At 46.6% G+C, this 24,372-nt stretch overlaps 1 protein-coding gene across 1 annotated transcript in view; it reads right to left on the bottom strand.

The window, feature by feature from the left end:
* Positions 1–931: 931 nt before the first annotated feature.
* Positions 932–24,372, bottom strand: part of Cdyl2 (chromodomain Y like 2) — a 62,163-nt gene continuing 38,722 nt past the window's right edge. The window contains exons 4-7 of the mRNA XM_059263054.1: positions 22,246–22,418; positions 14,417–14,627; positions 10,484–10,627; positions 932–7,476 (exon numbers count right to left, since the gene is read on the bottom strand). Of these exons, the coding sequence (XP_059119037.1) occupies positions 7,318–7,476; positions 10,484–10,627; positions 14,417–14,627; positions 22,246–22,418 (687 nt within the window). The 3' untranslated portion in view covers positions 932–7,317. The remainder of the gene's footprint in view (positions 7,477–10,483; positions 10,628–14,416; positions 14,628–22,245; positions 22,419–24,372) is intronic.

The raw sequence follows: 24,372 nt of genomic DNA, 5'->3' as shown, positions 1-24,372 counted from the left end.
ATGTATCATAATGCCTGTATAGCTCTCCAGACATGCAGGGGGTGAGGGCTCTTTCTAGGGAGCTGAAATGACAGCTAATGAAAGATGAGTGACAGTCAGGTGGACAATAGAATGAACAGGTGGGGAAGTGGAGGGATTGACAGATGGAAGAGTCAGTGAGTGGATAGGTAGACAGATGGAAGGGTGGGTACATGGATGGAAAGACAGATAGGCGGATGGATGGATGGATGGATGGATGGATGGATGGATGGATGGATACATGGATGGATACATGGATGGACAGGTAGATGTACAAATGAATAGTAGGTGGATGGATGAATGGGTGAACAGCTGGAAGAGTGGGTGCATGGATGAATGGACAGGTAGATGGTCTTATATAAATCCCTTTCCTGGAATTCATTATCCCAAAACTTTTGAAGACTTCTGATACTATCTCTTTTCTGCACCCTTCTCCAATGTGTGAGGCCACGTTCTGGAGGATCCTTCTCCATTTGTCTCTTCATGCTGTGATAGACAAAGCAACAATATTATGGGTATGGAAAGACTATCCATAGTGATAGACATCACTGCTGTACAAGATTGATCTCTGTGGAGGTTTGTCTACTAAGGATAGGGGCCATGATATTATAGAGTATGGTGGGAATGTCAAGGAAGCGATAAATGCCACATAAGCTCCTTGAAAAACTGCTCCCTCCATTCTAAAGTCCTCTGGCATACAGCTGTTGCCCCTCTACCCAACTCACTGCCTCTAAACACTAGGAACTTCAGTCCATACCCAGACGGAGGAGCCAGGGCTCACAGGCACTCTGGAACAAACTCCAAGCCTTCAGAAACTTCTCTACTTGGAAACCATATAACCCATTTGTGACTTTTACAGATGGATCACCAAAGGGGTAGGAGTAGGTGGGAGGGACACAAACAAATGGAGACGAAGTTTCAATCTTTTTATTCAAAGCAGCTTCTCACAATGTATAAATACTGCATATTAGCACACATGAAAAATACAACTTCTAAGGCACCCAGAAATATGTTCATATACGTTACAGGACCATTCACAAAGAGTGGACGATTTGCTCCAGACAGTCAGCATTTGATAAATCAGAAGATTATTACCCTCAGTACTGCACCCAGTTTGGGGAAAATATTTACAACATGGAGAATGGGCCAGCTATACCTGCATATAACTCTATGAAGGACTCATACTTACAAGTATCCAGAACTAAAGACTCTCCTGTGAAAATCTGGCAAAAGAATACTAGTAACCTAGCCTGCAAAGGTATCCATGGATTTTGGTGTGTATGCTACATCCATGATCAAACCCAAACACTCCTAGGGTGAGCTGGATACGTTTTTGGTAGCCTGCTTCATTATCATTATCAGAAGTTTGGTAATAAGCCTTACCAATAGAATAGCACTTCTTTAACATCGGTCATCTCTGGATTAGTTAAGAAGTCAATGACATCATCATGAATGAGAATGGGGCATCCCCTGGTGGGGGCACTGAGGAAAATTCCTGCTCTACCAAGCAGGAAGTGGAATGGCTTGATGAGGAACTAAAGAGATGGACATCTGGCAGTCACAGGATATATCCCTGGAGACCTGGCTGCAAAACTTCAGCTGGAGGCCCACAAGCAGATGGAAGAGTCTACAGTGGTCAGACACCTGGTGGGAACCCGGAGCTCCTCTTTGTAATGGGATAAATAAAAACTTGAGACTATACAGCAGAAACACCCACCAGAGATACTAAGTTCCAATCTCAGAAACTCTCCTTCAGAACCTTTTCAACAAGATATTCAACTTCTCTGCATGGCCAGTCAGGGGGAGCACGAGTTTGGGGGAACCAAGGGTTCCTTTGTGCCATGAAGCTCACACATCTGGACCCAGATGTGCCTACAGTATATGAAACCCATGCTTGGTTGGAATAATGGAATTCTTTGGTCCTTGGTTTTATGAAAGGCAATTATTTTTACAATCTTGTTAATATAGACATTAGAAAATAACTTCAAGCTGGAACTAATGGCACAATGGCAAATTAAATACTAGATGGAAAACTCTACACCCTCTGAACTTCCCAGAGTCAACTTAACAAGCTCTAGCATCAGACTAGATGTTGGGACAAAGAGGTGAGGCCAACCCAGAGATACTAGGCTGAATCTTAACCCTAGATGTCAGGTCTTCTGACTGACACATGGGCACATGCCAATCTCAATCCTAATAGCTAAGAAGGTGACTTTGGACACTTCCTAGAGAAGGATCACATGCTTAGCCACACAGCTCTGAACTCAAGATCCTATTTCAAGGGTTGATATGGAGAATCAGCTGGTGATGGCTGGAGTATCACCTACCAAAAAAATGTAATTTAATTTTTGAGAATTAACTCTATTAGATTCCAAGATACACAGGGCCCACTGCTGATAAAAGCTGTGATTTCTGTGCCACTGAATCAGGCCTGGATAGACCAGCTGGCCTGCTGCACATGCTCTGCATCTTCAGTACGTCCCTCCTGCTGAACTCCAGTCTAGTATGGCTTGACACACAATTCCTCACAGAAACACCAAGGACACATGGCAATACCAATGATGGAACAAAAACTGACTCCAGATTGTCTACACAGTAAGACTCTTACGTAAACTTTGTTAACATCTCTCAGAGAGTGCTGACTTCAGCTACCCTGGACATTTTTCAGGTCACCCACAAGGAACCTGGGGTCCCCACCAGGGTCAGAAGCAGGAAAGGTCATTTGTTTAGAACAAATGATGAATCAGCAGCCCTCCTTGTCACTATCTCTGAACCATGTGACTAGAATGAAAGTGGTTCAGAGAACCTGTCCTGGGTCCAGTCTTACCAGCCAAAGACATTCACCAGGGAATCCACCTGGTCCCTGCCGCCATCAGCTCCACCACTCTCTTCAGATCAGCCACGAGCTACTGACAGACTGCACTGAGCCCACCAACATGGCTTACATGGAGGAAACAACCCGTATTATCCTTTTACTTACTTATTTATTTTTTTGCAACAACCTTAAGGCTCTGTTCACAACTCCGTCAACTGCCACACAGTGAGAATTTATGGGGGAGGAAGGGCTTGAACTACTCACATAGTTTTGAAGGTCAGAAGGATTATTGAACCTAATGGTAAGGCTTATTCCACAAATTCAGTAATTTTCAAATTAGATTTCAAATGCGATGACTTCTAGAAAAAAGAAAATTGACTGGATTTCTTAATGATGTAAGACCATTTGATTAAAAAAAATTGGCACCAAACCAGCATGTGATATATTGTTTTGAAGGAAGAAGTGATATTAATGGAAAAGATTGCCTAAAACGCATGTCCTAATTTACCACAGAAATATAAAAGTTTATATTCTGAAAATATATATACTGTATTAAAGTCTAAGCATTTCAACAAAAACCCGCAGAAAGAACTAAGCGGCACTTAGCTACAATAACAACAAAAAACACACATGCAAGACAAGCCCCCAAAGATGTATCTGCAAAGGCAAAAAGTGTAGATTTCCAAGAGTTTACAAAACCATTTACAGAGAATAAAATAATATACTTAAGAAATCTCATTTGGAGTCTTAAATACTGTGTATATTAGTGAGGGCATCTTGACTCATATATACAACAAATCTAAGTATCTTAATACAGAAACACAGGAGAGAAGCAAGCCTTCCTTCTAAATGTTCCATAGGAAGATTTGAGGATGTTTCTATTTAAAAAAAAAAAGACTTCTATAGAAACTAGATTGAAAAAGTGTGTGAATGGGACTAAAATACAAATTTAAAAGAAATTACAAACTTCTAAAGAGATTTTTGAAATCAGCAGTTAGTAGTGGGGGGATATAGTTCAGCATTCAGTGAGGCTATTTGTAAAAGAGGGATTCAGAGATAAAACTGCATTGTTCAAAGTCTACTGTGATTATTTTCCCATCCTCATATCGAACATCACATGGGCAACTCATCTTTTCACGCTTCTGAGAGGACAATTCTGAGTTTGCTCTATGCCCAAGAATAATATTTTAAGTCGTTTCTAAGCTTCCTTCATGTAGTTACTTCATTCTCGGCATATACGTGTTTCCCCTCAGACTTTATTTCTAAGCAGGAAAGGGTCACCTAAATAGAAGAATATCCACATTACAAGGTGGCTTCCACATGCTCTGGTGGTCTGGCCATCTCAACCACAATCTTCAGAAGTCCCTCAGGATCAAAGCATCTAACTCCAGCAGTGTCATATCATCGTGCCAGAAGTTGCCATCACCAACATTATGGCAGACACGGGGAGTCCTGAGTGGCTTGCTAGAAGGGACCTTGACTCAGAAGTGGCACTCTTTACTTCTCACCCACAGCTGTCATTCCAAATTGAAAGGAACTCTGAGTTGGGCCTTCCAAGACCATCTACAATTCCTTAAAGACTTACTTGGGCCCTAGGAAAGGACGCCATGGGAAAATAACAAGGGAGGTAAAGGGACAAGCAGGAGGACCTCACGGGCAGAGAGAGGACACTGGGGTACAAGATAGAAGATGGAAGCCAGCACCCTCCCTCTATAAAGCTTTTAGGATAATCGGAACACAACCACAGGGCTGGTCCCCTCCACCCCAGCTCCATATGCTGGAGGTCAGCTGCATTTCAACTATACACTACCCCAACAGCTACCTTGAAACACAGCCATTCCAGTGGTTCAGCCAGCCCTGCAGCAGACTGACTAAATGATGTGTGCCCAGGTAGCAGAACTATCTTATTGAAAGGACTTTTTGCAAACAGACAAAACACAGTCTTTTAAAACTAGCAGTGTGAATTCCACCTTGGAAATAGTCCCATGTCTACCTCAGTCATCACAGGTTCTTGACACATTCAGAGGTTTGGTGCTCATCAAAGATCTAACACTGAAGCAATTCTGATTGTATCAACAGGGCTCAGAGATGGACACTGATTAACGGGAATTTCTAAACACCCCCTTCCATTTCCAGGAAGAATCCTGACCCGTTGCCTCCCTACGGACAAAGCTGGCTTGATGAGAAAGCACAGGGGGCGGGTCCTATAGGGGAGGCAGCAATAGTGAAGAGTCTTGGAGACATGTACAAGAACAAGGGCTACCTTAGGAGTTTGGAGGAAGTGCACATGGAACTCATCTAATGGGAATGTTTCAACAACAGGCGCCAGGTAGAGTCAGGTGTTCTCCTGTATGAACTCTCTACACCCAAGTCTACGGCTCCTACAGTGCTCTACCAGGACACCAGGGAGCCACAGGCTTCAGTTCCATTTTCCTATGACTGAACATAGCCAAGGCGGCTGTACCTCCAGGCTCCTCATGGCCAAGGTGGCACAGGCTGAGAGAGAATGCAGAAGTGAAGTTTCTTTCTTCCTGAACCCTTCTAACCTCTAACGCTTTCTATAGTGTGAAAGGCCATACTAAGGCTCACAAGGCCAAGTCCATGTGGGAACCACTGTTTAGAGGGCCACTTCACCAGTTCTCATACAAATATTCAGCTACCTGTGTCATTCAAAGCCAAGGCCACACACTCCTTCCACTTGTGACTGGGGTAGCCATTCCCATCAAGTGCAGCCAGAAAACCAGCTTTCCCTCTTTGCAGCCCACCTCCCCTCCACAAGCTGTGCCAACTCAGTGCTGCCTCCCATGTTCCCCAAGGAAGGGCTTTTCAAGAAAGACTGGGAACTCAGAGGGAATGAAGAGAAAGAACAGAGGTCAAGGTTGGAACACATCTAGAACTATCCAGGCACCCTGACGGTCTAATTTTCTCTGGGCACATGATCTCAAATAGGTTTGAGGCGCCAAGCATAATGGGTCCCTTCCATTTCCTGACTTTTCATAAACTCAAACCCAAAGTCCACCCATGCAGACCCAGGGACTTGAGTTGGATCACACAAACACAGCTACTGGAGGCCTCCAATAGCCCAGGGCCATTGAGGCAAGGAGACCTCCATGCTGGATACTGCTCCCTTGTATTCTCCCAGCTAGAAAAAAAAAAAAAAGATTCATTGTTCAGGCTTCTGGAAGTAAAATGGTGTGGACCCTACAGAAACTCCTGAGACTGAGTTTTCTTTCTCAACACTCCCAGAAGGTTAACCAAGACATTAACATCCATATTGAAGAAAGATCTCGGAAATCCAAGCCCATTCCTCTATCTCAGAACGAACGAATACCTCACCCTAGGGAATATTTCATCCTGAAATAGGACTGCACCCTATCCTTTCTTAATATCACACATTTAAGGACGGGGTCCTGCTTTGAGACCCTTTGGGGTGACAAGAGTCCTCAATTCTCCTTAACGACAGTGAGTGACAGAGAAAAACCCACCATGACTTGTCCTAAAAACAAGACTGGAGAACTGGCATCATGTTCTAAGAGTGGTATGGAGAGGATCTGACACAGCGTTGTTCCTTTTAAATCCACAAAACGTCTTCCATTCTCATCTCTGAACTTTCCACATGGCTCATTGTGGGAGTGCACCAAACGGCATGAACCTTGAATAGTATTTGGTCCAGGGTAGTATGAAAATAAGATCTGTGTGAACAATAGACTTCATAATATATAAACAAAAATAAATAAATAAAATAAATCCCAATACAGAAAAAAATTTCCTAGTAATTCATGTTTTTGCAAAACTAGCTTTACATATAATACACATAAATTATCAGAATTTCCACTTACATTGTTTTAAAAATATATATTTAACAAAACATTTCTAAATGTACAATATCTGGGTTTGTAAATCACTCAGCTGGGTTTTAAGACCAAGCCCTAAGAGTCACACCGCATTGCGTTGCATTGGAGAGGAGACTGAAGCCGGGCCTACGGGGCCTACATAGTCACGTGTTAGTCGCGTGCTTGTTGGTCTGTGATTCCCTAAGATGACTGTCCCCTGGTCCCAGATCATTTCATCAGAGAACCGTGATGGCCTCATCTCAAGTTGGAGGCACTGTGTAGACACAGCCTGAGTCAGGAGGATGGGGGAGGTTGGTCTTCCCCTTCTGGACCATGGTGGTGGAGCATTTCAGCTGGTGGGGAAGGTCAGCAGTGCCCGGCAGAGCCCTGGGAAGCTGTAACCCTGGAAAGATCTAGGGCTGGCTGAGATAGGGACATGGGGAGGCCAAGGGTACTGCATTTCCCACCATTACACAAAATCAAACCAATGAGAAACAACCAAAGGACACGAGGAATGGACACAACCCTAGGTGTAAAGACACACCCTGACAAACTCTTGGCTAGGGTAGACCCTGGGCTCCGATGGCAGAAACACAGGGCCCAGCTGGAAGTCGGGTACCCTGGAGCAATGGGGCTCCCAGGCTGGGGCCTTCAGACTTCATAGATTTTGTCCTGCAGGTAGCTGAAGAGGGAGTCCAGGCCTTTGGATGAGCTCCAGAGCTGCTTCAGCATGAGGCATTCCTTCTCATTAACGTCTTCCAGCACTGACTTGAGGAAGCTTCGGACCAGGCATTTGGACTCCTCTAAAACCTGCAAGGAAACACACATGTTGGGTCAGCCAGCCTGGGGCTGAGGTCTGTGTCTATAGCCTTGTGGTGTCAACGGCCAGGGAGGGGATTCGTCTTGAGCATGGGTCATCGGGTCTGTTTACTAACACTGTCCTAAATGGCCTCCAGTGGTTAAGGTGTTGAGCCCTCTACCCACAGGATGACTTGGGGAGAGAGGTATGGTACTCAGGCCACAGGAGCCTTGCCTTTTATCCAAAGGTGACATACAATCAGTACCATTTCCATGTGTGTGGGGGGGGTAATAGTGTGCATATGTGTAGAAGGCTAAGATCAACAACATCTTCTTCAACCGTTCATTTATTTTATGAGACAGGTTCTCTCACTGAATCTAGTACTTACAAACTAGGTAGACTGGATAGCTGGTGAGCTCATGAATCTGCCTGTCTTTGCCTCCTCAGCACTGGTGCATCTGTAGATACTTACACATACTACATATACATACAGTACATATACATATAGTTTCTGGAGTATCAATCACAGATCTCCATGCTTGCACAAGTACTTTACTCATGGAGCTGTGTCCACAATCTCTTCATGCTATTTTTCTATGGGTTTCATGACAAAGTTTGCAAAATATTGTTTTGACCCCACCCCATAACATGAATGGAGTCATTTGTATGACCTGTCAGGAAAAAGAACACCCAACCAAATGGTCACTGTGAACAGGATGCAAGTACAGTCACACCTCTGTGAGGCTTAGCAGTAACAACAGTAGTATTGGGTAACATTGTAGTATTGGGTAACAAGAACTACAGTAGTTATCTCCATAATAATGGTTGTTATCCGTAATAATTATGGCAGTGAATAATAACTGCATAAATTGTAGAAATGATTTTCAGCAAGCACTGTATTAGTTGTGGTAATGAGCAATAATAATCATAGCAACTAACATAATACCTATACTACCAACCAGCAATGATATAGTAAGATGGGAATAAGGAGTAATGCCAACAAGCACACTGATACTAGAGTAATGAGGGGTAGTAATCACAGTACTAAGCAATAATAATCATATTATTAATAACCAAACCATGATTATTAGGCTCTATGAAGTATTGCCCCCCCATCTCTTTCATGTCTCTTAATTGAAGGTAGTTCACATCTTTACCCCCATTGTAGATGAAGGTCCTGGATCGTTCAACAGTGGTACACAAGGAGTCTCAATCATCAGACCATGATATTGTCTTCGCAAGGGTCAAGGTTCAGATTCTCCTTGTTCTAAGTACTTTAAAACAGACAAAGCAAGGGGCACACTCCCAGGTGCCAGCTGTCTGGAAGGACCTTACACTCCAGCATGGAGGTAGGAGTAGAGTGGAGACCCCGAGCACCTCTCCTCCTGGAATCTTTTCCTAAGAGGCTGCAGGTTTCACTTTGCTGCAGAGTCCTTTCTCAGGAAGGCACCTAAAGTTCCTGGGTCTATAGTGCAGCTGCAGGGGTTTCTACTGTGTGGGCCTCTCCTACTGGTCCCCTCAGGTGTCCTTTCAATAGCGGCTTTATCTGGGGGCCTCCCCTTGCCCAGAGTGCAGATCATACCCCACTGCAGCTCAGGCCTGCCTCCTGCATCCCCTGGGCAAACTGGCCGCAGTCATTGCTTAGATGCATACGGACTTCTGGATTTCCTGCCTCCTGCCTCCCATACCCTTGCTGTTTCCTCTGTTGGAGCTCTCCCCCTACCTCTCTGAGAAAATGGCCCTCAGGTGGTTAAGCATGCCTGTTTACTTGGGAGTATATGGTTACCTGGCAAGATTTTCAGAGCTGAAAGTGGGAGAATCTTAGGGAAAGGGATAAGTAAATAACCCCAGTCATTAGTTCAGATCAACAAGGCACATGGTCCATATTCCAATGGAGATCATTGTTACCATCATGAGCTGCACTACTGTTAGGGTGCACACACACACACACACACACACACACACACACACACACACACACACACAGAGTAGGTGTCCAATAAATGGCTGAGGAGAAGAGGCTGAGTAGATGTCCATGTCAACAGAATCTGGACATCTAGGTGGGATGTTTGGGGAGGCAGAAGGCATGTGATGCAGGGATGTGGCCCACAGACCCAGCCCTGCACTCCCATTTCTTAAGGACAGAGTGTAGGACCTCAGCCTTGAGTGTCACGTCTCACTCAGGAACTGGCCCTGAGGCTCGAGTCTCCTCTTATGTTCAGAGTCTCTGTCATGAAATTAACATCCACATTTAATTAAAACCTGGCACCTCCGTGGAGGTGTGGTCCATCCCTTCTTTAGCACATCTCTGGAGTCAACGAGTGACATTTAGATGTGTCAAGCACTCGGCTGGACAGAAGATATAAAACATAGTGGCAGTGTGCTCTGCTCTCTCCATCCCTTGTCCTGTACTGCCCTGGGCTTTCCCTTTCTTCAGAGGCTTTAGCTTGGTGCTTCTGTGAGTGCTCAGGGCTGCTTTCTCTTAACGCAATGCTTGCTTCTCAGTAATAAATCTCCCCCATGAGCCTCTTCCCACTGGTCATGGATAAGAATATACAATATCCTCGGCATCTTCCTCTAATAAGTTGGACTCTTGGTACCAAGAGGCAGTAGATCCCACACTGCAGAAAACCTCTCGATGACTCTGTAGGTCTCCTAGGGGACTACAAGGATGGCTCAAGTTGTCACATAAGCATGAGGACCTGAGTGTGATTTCCCAGAACTCACGGAAAATGCTGGGTCTGGTGGTGCACACTTACAATCCCAGCAGTGGGGGTGTGGAGGCAGGAGGATTCCCTGGGGCTCACTGGCCAGACAGTCTAGCCAAACTGGCAAGCTTTGGGATTTGTGAGAGACCCTGTCTCAAAAAAGGAAGAGATAACTTAGGAAAGGACTCCAAGTTGGCCTCAGGACTCCACCTGAATTCACACACACTCACACACACACACACACACACACACACACACACACACACACACGTCTATTTATAAGGACAGTACACACACAACAGGGACTCACCACAGCACTGCAGGATGCCATCTCCTTCACCCGCAGCATGACCTCCTGACTGAATGTCGTGGGCCAGAAGACCTGGGACACAAGACCCCGGCTGCATGCCTCCTGGGCAGTGAGTTTCCGCCCACAGAACAGCATTTCATTGGCCTGAAAGAACAAAGGCAGGAGAGAGAGCTGGGGGCACCGAGCTCTGCCTATGTCCCTTAGGAAGCCCTGGAACAGCTGAGCAAGAGTGCCTCCGCTCTCTGAGGCAGGATTCACAACCTAGGGTCAGATACACTGTGTGAAATGCATACAAACACCTGTCACAGCTTTCATTAAAGTGTCAAAAGAAGCCAATGGATTTACTGAAGCTCCATGAGTACCCAGCAGTACTTCCCTGCAGTAGCTGACCCTTGGGTGGGTATGCACAGCCTTTGAGGTTCATTTCAATGCTAATAGCCTGGCCCTGCCATGGTCTAGGAGGGAGGGGGTGATCTACCTACATGTTAACACTTTCCAGCTAAGACAGCAAGACAAGTTCTTCTTCTCAGGAGAGAAATTAGTTTATGAGGGAAGAAGGAAGGGATGGAGACAGAGCAGGAGGGGAAAGAGATGGAATGAGGGAGAGTAAGACTCTTAGAAGAATCATTAAGTTCTAAAAATAATAAGTCAATTAAAAGTATCAGCAGCATTAGGAACCCAAAGATGGGAACACCAGGGTGGAGAAACATCATCCAGTGGCTTGGGGCACAGGCACTACGTAGTTATGAGGGGTAGAACACACCCTCCTTGGCTGGGCTACCTCTGTACCCCACTCCTCAAAAGATTTCCCTCTGCTTTGAAATTGGTGGCTACCATACACAGTGCTATAGGGGCTTAAGTGTTCCCCAGAGTGTAAGGATTGGTCTTTGGCTTGACTCTTTGGGGGAAGTGGTGAACCTTTAAGAAATGGGGTGCTTGGCACATGGATTCAGTCACTGGAGGCAAAGTGTACCCTTGAAGGGGTCTACGGGACCCTGGTGCGACTGTCTCACTCTCCTTCTCCAGGAAAGAACAAAAGGAACCACACAGAACTCGGCTGAGAACACGTGGCCTTCAGTCCATGTTTAGAGTCACAGAAAAGACTGGAGGTGGGAAGGAAGAGATGAAGCCAACATGGCTTCATGTTGATGGCCATAAAATCGAGAAGGAACCGACTGGACAGAAACTGACATGAGTGGGAGCATGTGGCTGATGCCAGTAGTAAAGTGACCTCCCAGCTCCATGCCACAGCCAGTGAGGCTGAGAGCCACCTGAGACATCCTACAGTGTTCGAGTCCACACAGCTTCCAGGTCCCACCTGTTGGACTACTCCACACAAAAGTGATGCCTCAATCAGGCCAAGCTGAGAAATAGGAGCTCACTGGGAACAGAATGGACATCTTCCATGTCCTCGAAGGAAGCTGGGAAAAGTGGCATCTAGCTATGAACATGGACGCACACATGCCTGTACCTAACCCACGGTAGATGCAAGGCATGTGGGCTTCTGAATGCATGGGAGTCTCTCAGTCACCTCCAACAGCTTTCTTCCAGTGCTCTTTGAAAAGAAACATGGGTGTTATCCAGAAGCCCAAGGCAGCTGGCGAGGCCAGGGAGCCACTGACAAAGACCAGTGAGGACAGATGACACATGCTAGACCTTTGAAAACATCAACATAATGTTTGGTCCCTACTCAGACTCTGGGCAAGTCACTTAACCTCACAGGCTCTCCTCTATGGCTCTGGGCTCCCAGCTATGGCTGGATTAATGGAGACGGGGCTGCAACGGCACCTGGCATATGGTGCAGAGGTGATGAAGAGACACTATTTTCATTACTGCTGGTGTGATCGGTTTTGAAAGGAGCAAGGAAGAACACAAAGGACGCCAAAGAGACCCTGTTAGTCAGGATCTCACTGTGTTGACCAAGGCAGCCTTTCAAGGACTAAAGCAGGCCGGGACACCTCCACACTGTGGAATTGACAGGAGACGGGGCACAAAAAGAGAAAAATGGAAGAAATTGTGAAACTGTAAAGTTCTTTGCTCTGCCCTCTTCCCAGGGATTCCAGAGCACCTGGATGGTTGGGAGCCATGGGAGTTGTCTAGTGTGCAGGCTGCCTTGGGAAAACCGGGACTTGCTTCAAGGTGACTATTTAATAAATGTATTCAAGAAGTTCCCTGGAATCTGTTTCCAAACTAAAACAGTTAGCAAGAGACCCAAGTGATAGAGCACTGGACAGTGTACTCTCAGCTCTAGAGCTATAGGGCTGTCCTTGTCACTCAGGCCATGGGTTCTCCCATGGCCTACACCACCTGCTAGTGGGGTACCCCCTGTAGTCATTAAGCAGGCCTCTTTGAAACCTACATAACAGCTGAAGTCCCGGCATTGTCCATGATGGGCGCAGCGCATGGTCCTGGTCAGCCTGCCCACCTATGCCACCTTCTTCCCACCACCTTGCATGTGGAGGTCACCTCCATCAACCTGTCTGGGCCAGCTGCACTCTCTGAACCCCCAGCCCTGGTCCTGACTGTGCTCACCTGAGACTCACTCCTTTGTAGTTCTGCTTTATGACATGCTGGGCTGAAAGGACAAGGCGTGCAGTAAATCCTGGGGATCCAAACCCTAGGACCACTATTGTACCACATGGTTTATTTATTTTAGAGTGTGTGTGTGTGTGTGTGTGTGTGTGTGTGTGTGTGTGTGTGTGTCTGCAGGTCAGAGGATAACCTCAGATATCATTCCTCAGGTGTCATCCACCTTGCTTTCTGAGATGGGTGTCTCACACTGGCAGAGAACACACCAGACAGTCTAGGCTAGCTTGACTAGCAAACCACAGGGACCCACCCATGTCTGTCTTCCCTGTGCTGAGATGACAAGCATTGGCCACTGTGCCCAGATTTTTTTATGTGGGTTCTGGGAACTGAACTCAGGTCCTCAGGTTTGTGTGGCAAGCCCTTGACCAACAGAGCAAATCCCACAGCCCACTGCACAGCTTTAGACAGCTCCCATCAGAGCCTTGGTCTGCCACACATGTTCACTGGTAACAACAAACTGTCCTCCTCATGGCCCTGTGTATGGCCCCAACAGGGAAGCCCTTCTATGTCTTGTTGCCACTGCTGTGTGTCCAGTCTAGACTTGTCCTGCTACCACCCATAGTGGACTCCATGGCTTTCCTGGACCAGCGCTGCTAGCTGCCCAACCTAGTCATGTGACCATCCCTTTGCTTCTCTGATCTCACTGCTGCATCTACATTATGGAAATCTCCACATTTTCACAGGGGTGGAGACAGCTTTGCCACTACTCAGTCTTTCAGTCTTCTTGCAGGGATGCATGGCTGAACTGCACTTCCTGCCTCCCTTGCGTGGGGGTGTGGCCACATGATGTGTGAATGAACAGAGGATACTCTAGTGAGCCTGGCCTAGAAGACTCTCTGGGGTGATGACCCTACATCACTGGAAAGGGTGATAGATCTACTGGACAGAAGCTGTCTGGTCAATATGGACAGTTCTTGCACATTTGCTGGAGTCAGAGGGCAGCTGTTGCTTACACTCTGAGAGTTCTGGCTGTTGGCTACAGCACTCAGCTCTCCCAAAGACACAGCATTACCAGAGTGTGGTGAGAAAGGAAGGGGACACTGTGGGCATGGTGCCTGGCACACAGTAGATAAACAATAGACATTATCATTGTCGTCTCAGCTCAGCTACTCCATCAGACACCAATAGCACGAAGACCTATTGGTCTGGTTTGAGAACAGCCTGGCTTCAGTCATAGCAATTCTGGGACAGCAGAGGATGCCAGAGCAGATTCCTCAGGCCTAATGGATACCTGGGTTTCACTCATAGGACATTGCCATATTCTAACGCCAGGAAAAGGGTCCTGCTGAGACCCAGGCACATGCATCCCAGATGGAAGATTTATGTAGGAAATAGGAGGCTTACCAGCGCCACACCCAGGATCTGGGGGAAGGTGTAGGAGGAACAGCCAGCAGGTGTGAGGCGGATAGTAGCATATGGTGTCTGAAACCAGGCCTTCTCACTGGCCCATACGATGTCACAGAGGGGTAGAATGGATGCTCCCAGGCCCAGTGCTGGCCCATTGATGGCTACCACGATGGGCTTCTTAAACTGGATAAAGGCCTTCACGAAGTCTCTGGAGAAAGAGAACAGCCTCTTTAACTAATGGCTTGCATTTGCTGGCCTCTGGATATGCCCAATTCAGGTGCCGTGGCACAAATCCTGGTCATCAGAACCAAGTGAAGCCCAGCCAGAGGCCACACAACATACATGTAGAACCACAGGGCTGCCAGATTCTCAGAACAGATGAATGGTGTGGCTAAGCACACTGGTGGCCTAGTCTATGCCTGGTATGCTCTCATTTCTCTTCACTTCCCATCTACTCTCAAAAACTATGACCTGGGCAGTACATTCTATGGGCACCCTAAATATTGACAAGATTGTATATTTAAAGGAAGATAAGCAGAATGCCACAAAAGAACCAAAAAAGAGGTGTCCTTCAGGAGTATCCCTCAGGGGCAATTCCATCTCAAAGGGAGAGTAAATGTTCTAACATCACTGACCAAGATGTGATGGCTTGTAGGGAATAACTTCACTAGAGGCATTCTCTTTTTAGCTTGATGATCACTTTGAGTGATGCTGAAGATAGAATTTAAGCTTTAAATGGTAGACATGGGCAGGGCCTAGGGACACCAAAGATTTCTTTCAATCCTGGGATGTTCTAGTTATGAATTACCTGCATGGATGCCAGAGTCATCAAGGTTGGTTCTACAGTACTTATGAGAGTCTAGTGTTAGGATGGCTTTAATTGAAACTGGGGTAGGATGCTAGGCTTCCATCAGGAAGCTTCTAGACTCAAAGCTAGAAAATACGGTGATGTTTATGCTGCCTGACATCATTCTGCATTCATCAAGGTTATAGTATGTGTCTTTACCTATCAAACAGGGCCACCAGAATTAGTTCGTGTGTGTGTGTGTGTGTGTGTGTGTGTGTGTGTGTGTGTGTGTGTGTGAGATGTGGGTGCAGGTACCTATGGAGGCCAGAAGAGGGCATCAGATCCCATGGGACTGTAGTTACAATGGTCATGAGTTGCCTCACATGGCAGTTGGGAATGGAACTCAGATCTTCTAGAGGAGCTGAAAGCACTCCTTATTGCTAAATCATCTCTCAGGCCCTAGAAATGACTTATTTTGCCTGGGAATGTTTTTTTGCCTTTCCTCTAGTTGGTGTGAAAGATCTATAAAATGTTAAAGTTCATCTGTGCATGGAGGGAAGTTATGAGATGTCTAGTTAAGCTAGCATTCATCATTCTTAGATGGAAGACTGGGAACTACCAAAAAGTTACAAGAACAGAATCCAAACACCCACGACTTTGGTCTGCCCTGGCTTACCTCGCTGGGCTTCTCTCTTGCCACTCTTGACCCTGTGCATGTCCACAGGCTACATCATAATTTGCAATTACCCTACTGATAGAGTGCAATTGCTTTTTTGAATCCTTCTTCCCCTTTAGCCCCCAAGGACACTCACAGACCTGCCTTGGATAATGTCTGGCTTCCATCAGTGTTGAAATTAGAACCCATGAACAGCCACTGAAGAAATACACTGTCTCCCAAAAGGGGCACAAAGACTGCCTCTGTTCCTTTTTCTTCCTGCTCTACTAATAGACTGCATTTCTCAGTCTTCTTTGTAGCTGGCTGTGGCCATGAGTGTAGACTCCATATACCTCTTCCAAGTGAACAAAGCCTCCCACCATGAATATCTCCAAGCCCAGCCATCTAAGTGGATGTGATAGGCAGGGATAACACCAAATGGAAGGGTCTGGATTCATGCTTGGAGAACAGCCTTTAAATGGATGGCACAGTTACTTACTTTTCTGTGAACAAGAAGTAAATTTCTGCTTCTGCTGAGCCATTATACAATGGGAGTTTGTTATATCAGCTAATGCTGAACTAATACACTCATGGAGCTGAGTCAATATCTTCTGTTGACAATATTTTCCCTTCCTAACACTTATCAAAAGATGCGAGTACAACAGCAATACGTTGGAATTTGATTCTTCTGTAAGAAAGATTGTTTTATATTCTGCTAAGGTGGGGAGACCTTAATGTCTATGTAAATCATTAGGGAGTGATCAGCTTTGACCCAAGATTGCACATCACATTGTCTGACATGACAGACTCACCATGGTCACTATTAGCCCTGCTTCAAAGAGAAAAATCCCAGTACCACCACCCTCTGATGACTGGGTTTGCAGTGGCCATCCTCCTGGGTTCCCATCCTGCCCTCATGGTTGGGTTTTAGGTTACATCACTGGATTATTTCTATTAATGCAATCTGAGTCTATTAAGGATATGAGACTTTGATGGACAGTCTAAGGAAGCCAAGGGTTGGGTAATTTTTTGGATCAAATATCCCATTTCTAAGAACTTTTGTACAATTCCAAAATCTAGTATATGAGACATGGGAAGACTTTCAGACCACTCAAGCCACACCTTCCTCTCAGTATACACTCCCTCTGAGGATACTGAAGACATCAGGACAGCCCTTCTATACACTACCATGCATTTGTTAGATGCTCTCAGCTACAGAGTCCATGACTATTAAATTAGCCTCCATGCTGTGGGCTTTAGGTAGGCCTTGCTGATGCTCTCATACCTCACATGATGACAATTCAGGAACCTACTGAACCCTTCACCTCTTCCAGAGGTTTCCATCTCAGGACCCAGAGACTTTTGCTCTGTACAAGACTAGTAGGAAACCTGGAGAAAGTGATGGGTTTGAAACGCATACAGCCCTGGCCTTTTACCACCAGCTGCTCCCATTTCATTTCTCTGATAGAAATGTGCTTTATGGGACTCTCCTATCCTTCTTTTCTCACCTCTGGCATAAGATCGCTATCGAAGGGGCCCCAAGGACGCAGAAGCTAAACAGCAAACAGGATATTGCATTACAGACCCGATGCTCAGATATCTGATCCCACTTCAGTGGCAGGGCTGGGCTCAGAGGACTGCTCTCTATTTTCTTCAGTGTCCAAGACCCTGAGAGTGACTCTGACCTTTTGCAGATTCCTGTGTTCAGCCCAAGCCCTGTGTCTAGAGCCTGACCAAGGAAATGGGATGTCTGACATTGCATGGAACATCAAAGGAGACAGTTTTGGGGTCAAATCTCAACTCTATCCCTCACTAACGGTCAGACTTGCCCCTCTGTAAGATGGGAAGGCCAATGCCAGACACCCATAGAGCTAAATGAGAATTAACAAGAGTAGAACATCCCCAACACACGAGGAATAATGAATTAGACTGCTGTGATCAGACCTATGTTTCCGTATATAGCTCTCATCTGATTCATGGTGGTTTGTGGTCCATTCTCCTAGCCGTTAGGAGACTCAAGCAAAATGCTGCCCCTGGAGACATCTCTGTTTCACCTGGAGCAACTACCATTTCCCTGAGACCCAGGTGCCCATTCCCTTTAACCAGAATCAGGACAGCCAGAGCCATGTCAGGCATTCCAGGGTCTGTGAGCACCAAGCACACATGGCAACTGTCATCTAAGGCCCCAAAGGAATCCCCAGTAGTCTACCCTACAGTCACACTGGTCTGGAATCAACCAAGTAGGCTAGGCTAGCTGGCCAGCAAGCTCTAGAGACCTATCCGTCTCTGCCCACCCCTACCGCAAGTACACAAACATCATCACACCCTGTTTTTTTTTTTTTTAATATGGGTTCTGAGTGCATGGCAAACACTTTACCAACTGAGCTATATCTCTAGCCCACAAAGGTAGAATTTTTTACATATATTCTAAGCATTTAATGTGTCCCATGAGCAGTCTGCACAGGGTTGTATATGAGCACCTTCCATCCTAGCAACTCATCAGAAAGGCTAGAACTAGAATGCAGATAACTCCCATTTTCTAGGTGCATCTATAGGCTTGGTGAGAGGAACTGTGTGTCTAAGGCTGTACCATTAGCCAAGGCAGAGGTAAGTGTGACTCTTCCTGGATACCATGCTGCACACGACGTTGTGTCACCTGTATACAGCACAGGTGAGGTTGCCTATCTCTCAGGGTGGTCCTAATACAGGCTGATGAGCACCCTGAGTTCTCCCCACATCTGCTATCCCCCTCCCCTAACATCTGCATGAAGGAAATGAGCACCATTCCTATGTGTGTATTCCTATGTGTGTGCTCTTTACAAAAGTAGAGAGGGGTCGGGGAGTACTGCCCAAACTAGGTGGTCACCTAGGAAACCACAGCAAGGGATGTCTGTAGGGGACATGGAGATCAGGGATGGTTCTGGGTCCATAGCTCATCCCTGGTGGATTATGAATAAGGTACTTTCATAAGAGGCTGTTGTGCTCGTGAATTTATTAATGCACCTGAGGAGTCCGCAGGAGTAGAGATGGGGCTCGTGCATGAACCAAACACCCAACAGCGCAGTTTGCTCAGATGCCTCTCTGGAGGACCACAGAAGACTCTCCGAACAATGCATTGCTGCCTGGTCATGCATCTGAACAGTGGGTTCCAAGGAAGCAGTCCAAAGTTGAGGGAGCAGGAGGGTCCTCAAGGTGTGACAATTGAGCCCGGATCTCTCTCTGACCCAAGGGCACTCATATGTGTTTAGCATGCCGTCTGCGTCACTCTCCACCCTCCTTTGAGCTCTCAGCCTTCTGACATCTTGATCCTTTCCCCACTGGCTTCCAACCACCTCTTCCCTCATGGGTAATAATAGAGTTCTCTGGCTTTCTCAGTCTATACCAGGGAGAAACTTCCTGCTTGACCCAAGTTAGGTGTTCTCTGGCTATATGAAGGAACCCTGAGTGACTTCATGCCTAGGGAGATGCTGCCCCACTACAGAGAGTTCTCAGGACTTCCTGGGGCATCTGAGCTTGGGACACGCTCCCTCCCTCCTGACTCTCCATGCTGTCAGATCTGAGAATCAGTGGTGCAAAGGATACCTCTTTCCCCACTCCTAGGTGTGCCTCTCCCAGCCCCCAAACTAGCAAATTCTCTTCCCTCCATGGCATCTTGGGGAAGTCCGTCTGTTCTGCTTGAGCATGCCAGCCCACTGGCATGGCACAGGTCTCATTTTGCATTTCTCCAGAGGTGGCCCTGACTCTTTCATCATCTCTCATCCCCTCAACCCCATTTTGGGTTCTTTAGTTTTACTTAGCCAGGAAAATGAGAAGTGAAAGGCCCCTGATTCCAGCTCCAGCTTCGTTATGGTCAATGTCTTCATCCCCATCTGACCCTAAAATCTCTCTCCTGACTTGGTCTTCAAGACTCTAGAGAGCATGGGTTGTCACTCTTATGACCCCAATAGGCCAGGGGGGATAGGCAGAGGATGAGCAGCTTTAATAGATCTGAGACACAAAGAGAGGGCTGGCCAGAGAGATGCTTCTCTCATTTGGGAAGTCACTTGTGAAAAGCAGAATGTACTGTGAGGCAGGGGTTCCCTGTTCAGGTTCTCCCCTGCCCCATGGTGACTTGGCCACAAGTCCTTTATTCTAGTGACCGGGTACTGACTCCACTCCACTAAGCCTAAGACTGTACTGAACCATGGCTCAATACAACAGAAATTTATTCTGTAGCGTCCTGGAGACAAGGAATCCAAAGTCCAGGTGCTGGTCCCCTATGGGGCACTGAGGCAGGAGCTTCCCAAGGCCTCCTTTCCCCTGATGATTATGTCAGCCTTCTTGGGTGCTCTGCCTCACTCCAGCCTCTGGTCTTTATGTCACATCTCTTTTCTCTGTTGTCATGCCTAAGCCCCATACCATCAACTTTCTCAACCTCAAGGGCAGCTCTTATGACATTTAAAGTCCATTCTAATCTAGGATCTCAGGACTGTGAAGTCCAGTACATTAAAATTCTTTTTACAAACTATTAGAGTGAATAGATTAGGAAGTGCCTGTATTCTTGAGGGGAGACAAGAGATCTAAGTGCTAAGTCGCTATGTCTCCATGAAGGAGAATACTGGGCCATATCTTAGAAGGTTTCCTGGGCTGGAAATCCCAGAAGCACCTCCACTGAGATTAGTAAACCAGGCTTTCTACAGTCACAGACAGGCTCTTTGGTCTCTGGGGTGTGCTCTGGTGGCCCCATTCATGCAGAGGGAATCACTCTAGTGACTTTGCTGATTCCTCAACTCATGCAAAGCCAGCATTGAGAAGATGCAACCAAGGTCAAGTAGAACACAAACTGCCAGGGCTCGGCTGCACCCTGGAAATGGGGAGTGACATCAACACCCCGATTCCTTCTCAGGAACTGGGTCCAGGCTTTCTAGTCCCTTCCTGGGGAGAATTCTGCATGCAGAAGCACACAGGCATTCCTGAGCAACACTTCATTCAAACTTGGACCCGGCATTCACACAAAGGAGTACCTTCATGTTATTCCCTGTATCCTCCCAAGTCCCTGGTGATGACATGAGACTCCTCTAGTGTGATTCAACCACAGGACAGTGAGACTGGAGACCCTGAAGAATCTCCAGTGTGCATCCTGAGGTCTAAGGCCCCACATGAAGTAAATGTCCCTGGTCTTGAGACCAAGTGGCTATGGCTCTTCTCTGATTCCTTGAGCAAGGCACAAGAGCAAGTAAGTCTTTCCTGGAGTGGTTCACTGACTGACAGCTGTCAAGTAATTGAGTGACCTGGCCAGAGAGTTCGTTCATTTGCTTTTGTTATAGATAATTGGGGGGGGGGAGGGGTTGGCAAGCATCTCAGCAGGTAAAGTGCCAGCTTTGCAAGCATGAGGACCTGAGCTTGCGCCTTAGAACCCATGTGTTAAAGTAGAGCTTGATGGCATGCACTTGTAATCCAAGAGCTGGGGTGCTGGTGACATGTAGCCCTGGGCTCACTGGTTAGCCAGCTTAGCCTGCTTGGCAAGTACCAGGCCAGTGAGAGACCCTGTCTTAAACAACAAAGTGGACATGGCCTGAGGAATAACAGTGAAGATTAACCTCCGGCTTCCACATGCACGCCCATGTACCCACACATATACACATACACCTACACACACATTCATATGCACACACACACACATAAAATCAACAACATATAAATAAATGGGGAGATAATTATCCTGTGTCCTGAAAGGGTTACTAATAGTTGTCCCTGTGTGTCATCATGAAGAACGCCCCCCCCCAGACTTTGAGGGGGTTAATACTCCCACCCACAATGTCTACCAATGCACAATAGCCCCAAGTTCTCCACCTTCTTCCTAGTACTTGAGTCACATCAGGTCCAGGACACAGAAATGTCTACACAACCCAAAACCCCCACCATCAGACAGAAGGCAGGAGCAGAACACATTACGGGCATCGCCAATGTAGGCCTTAATGAGAAAAAAATAGGTGTGTCTTTTTTTTTTAATAAAAAAGGGGGTGAGGGTGGGGAGTGCAATGCAGCCCAGAGAGCAAAGCATGCCATTGGGGCCATAGACAAAATGTGGGCTGCCCAGCTCAGCTCCACAGTTCAAAGATAGAAACAGAGCTGGATGATAGAGCATTTGTCTAGCATGTACAAGGCCCTGAGTTTGATCCCTGACATTGAAAAAGAATCAAATTTCAGATAAATCAAAAATAATTTTAAAACATAGGTATGTCCTGGTGTCCTAAATGTTGTCAAGGATGTACTTATCCTAAAAATAAAATCCCACATTGTTTGAAATTTAAGTTTAACTGAGCAGCCTGTCCTTGCCTTTGCTAAATCTGGTCCTCACTGGCAGGCGCCCAAAGCGCTCATTCAAAGAGAAACTGGACTCACCTGATGGCTTCTGCGATCCGTGTGCTTTCCTTTCTCCGGTCACTGGAGAGCCGGCCGATCAGGTAGGAATAGTCCAGGCCACTGCAGAACACGCTGCCCACGGCACTGAGCAGCAGCAGCTTGCTGTCGTCTGTGGCTGCATTGCACAGTGCCCGTCGGACTTCCTTCATGATCTGGAGGCAGAGGGAGGTTTGCAGAGCTCGGACTTTCTGAGAACCTCCACTGAATGAAAGCACAGGCCAGTCCCCGGAAGGAAATGTTACCGAGCCAAAGCCTTCCAGCACCGCCCCCAGTGTAAGCAGAAGAATGAACTTGGAAGTCATAGGTCAGTAGTCCAGACCTGGGAGCCTGGCATGGATTTGGTCAGTCTCTATGAACCTCTGCAGACCTGCTTCTGGTATTTCCTGGTTTGAAGTCCTTACAAAGTGTGGGGAACTTGTCCTGTGTACAGCTTTGGTGAGCTACCCAAGCCTCTAGATGGTTCAGTTAAAATTTTCTCCCTAGACCCTTGCAGGGGTTATAGGTAGCCATGCTTAGCAAGCATTAGTACTGCAACATGACCAAGCTCATGGTCTGCCATGTATTATCCACGAGACTGGGGATTTGCTGGTCTTAACATCTAGAATTCTTTCCAGGTAAGGAATAAATGACAGGTCACCTGGAAGTTCACAGCCTGGGAGGGATAGTAAATTCTGGATTAAAAACACCTGTTATCCCCTTCATACCACCGCAGGGGAATTTTCACTTACTTTCCCCAGCTAGACCATTGTTTGAATAATGATCAGAATGGTGTCTTTCTCAGCCCCTGCTGTATTCTTGAGACTACCACAGTGCCTGGTATAGACATTCAAAAGTAGCCCACTGCAAGTTGGTAACGCTCACAGCTTTCACCTCCAACCTTAAAAGAAAACTACTGTGTTTCCATGCTTAGAAGCCTCACTGAAGGTGAGGCTGCCTCTCGAAGCACGGTGGCTCTGATAGCTGAACCTCCTGTGCAACAGTTGTTTGGCTGAGGGGCGGTGAGGGAGCTGCTCAGTGCACAGGAGAAAACAGCCCCTCTCCTTGCCCAGGCTACTGAGGTCATTAAAGAACCAGGGGCTACAGCTGCTGGCCTGCCACACACTCTGGGCACAGAAGCAGAAGCAGCATACAGGACCTCAAAGGCTGGCACTGTATGAAACCACATGTGTGGACTCCACACTCTGACTCGTTCCAGTCACAGCCCTGTTGTGAGTACTGTCTATGCTGCCTACACAGTTTATCTTGTGAGTCTGGGCATTCAGGATGACCCACAGCAGTGTAGCCAGGATGCAAAATGTAGGCTTCCTGGTCAGGAAACTTGTAATCTAAAACTAACTAGTCTAGCCCTTTCTTCAGCCTCTGTCCTCCACATCACAGTCAGAACAAGCTGCTTGAACTTTTTCTGTAGGTAAAATCTCCCATGAGAACTTAAAACCCCAACACAAAGTTCTGAGGTAGAATACCACATGAAAGAGAAATCTTCAAATTAAAGGGCGGAGTGAGCTGTAGAGATAGCTCAGTGGTTAGGAGCACATACTGTTCTTGCAAAGGACCCAAGTTGGGTTCCTGGAGCCAGGTCAGGAGGCTCGCAACTGCTTAAAATCCAGCTCCAGGAGTACGGCTTCTAAGAATATTGCACTCATGTGCACAAAAGCACACCTAGACGTGTGTGTGTGTGTGTGTGTGTGCGCGCGCGCACGTGTGAAAATAGAAAGCAATATCTTTTAAAAATTAATGAATTGATTGATATGGAAATTGGATACAAGCTAGTGATATCCCTGAGTCATTTCATAAAAATGAACACAGAAGTGCTTTTGAGAGAGACTGAAGCCTAAGCCACATGAGAACTTCACAGGCAATAGTCCCCACTGCAAATGAGCTCACAAGAAAATGACAAAGCATTTGAGAAATATGAACTGACACATAAATGGGAAGGACACAACAACTTTAAGTAATATTGATCTAAGAGACTCTAACCACTTATAATAGCCAAATGGGGGGGGGGAGGTAAACAATAACGACTAACAGAGAATTAAATGAAAGCATTTAAGGGAAGGAAACATATCACATGGACAGCAAAGTCATGGATCACTGCGTAGATTAACA

Source organism: Peromyscus eremicus, chromosome 5, assembly GCF_949786415.1.
Source record: "Peromyscus eremicus chromosome 5, PerEre_H2_v1, whole genome shotgun sequence".
Taxonomy (NCBI): domain Eukaryota; kingdom Metazoa; phylum Chordata; class Mammalia; order Rodentia; family Cricetidae; genus Peromyscus; species Peromyscus eremicus.
The sequence above is the reverse complement of the archived record's forward strand: the minus strand, read 5'-3'. Positions and strand labels throughout refer to the sequence as shown.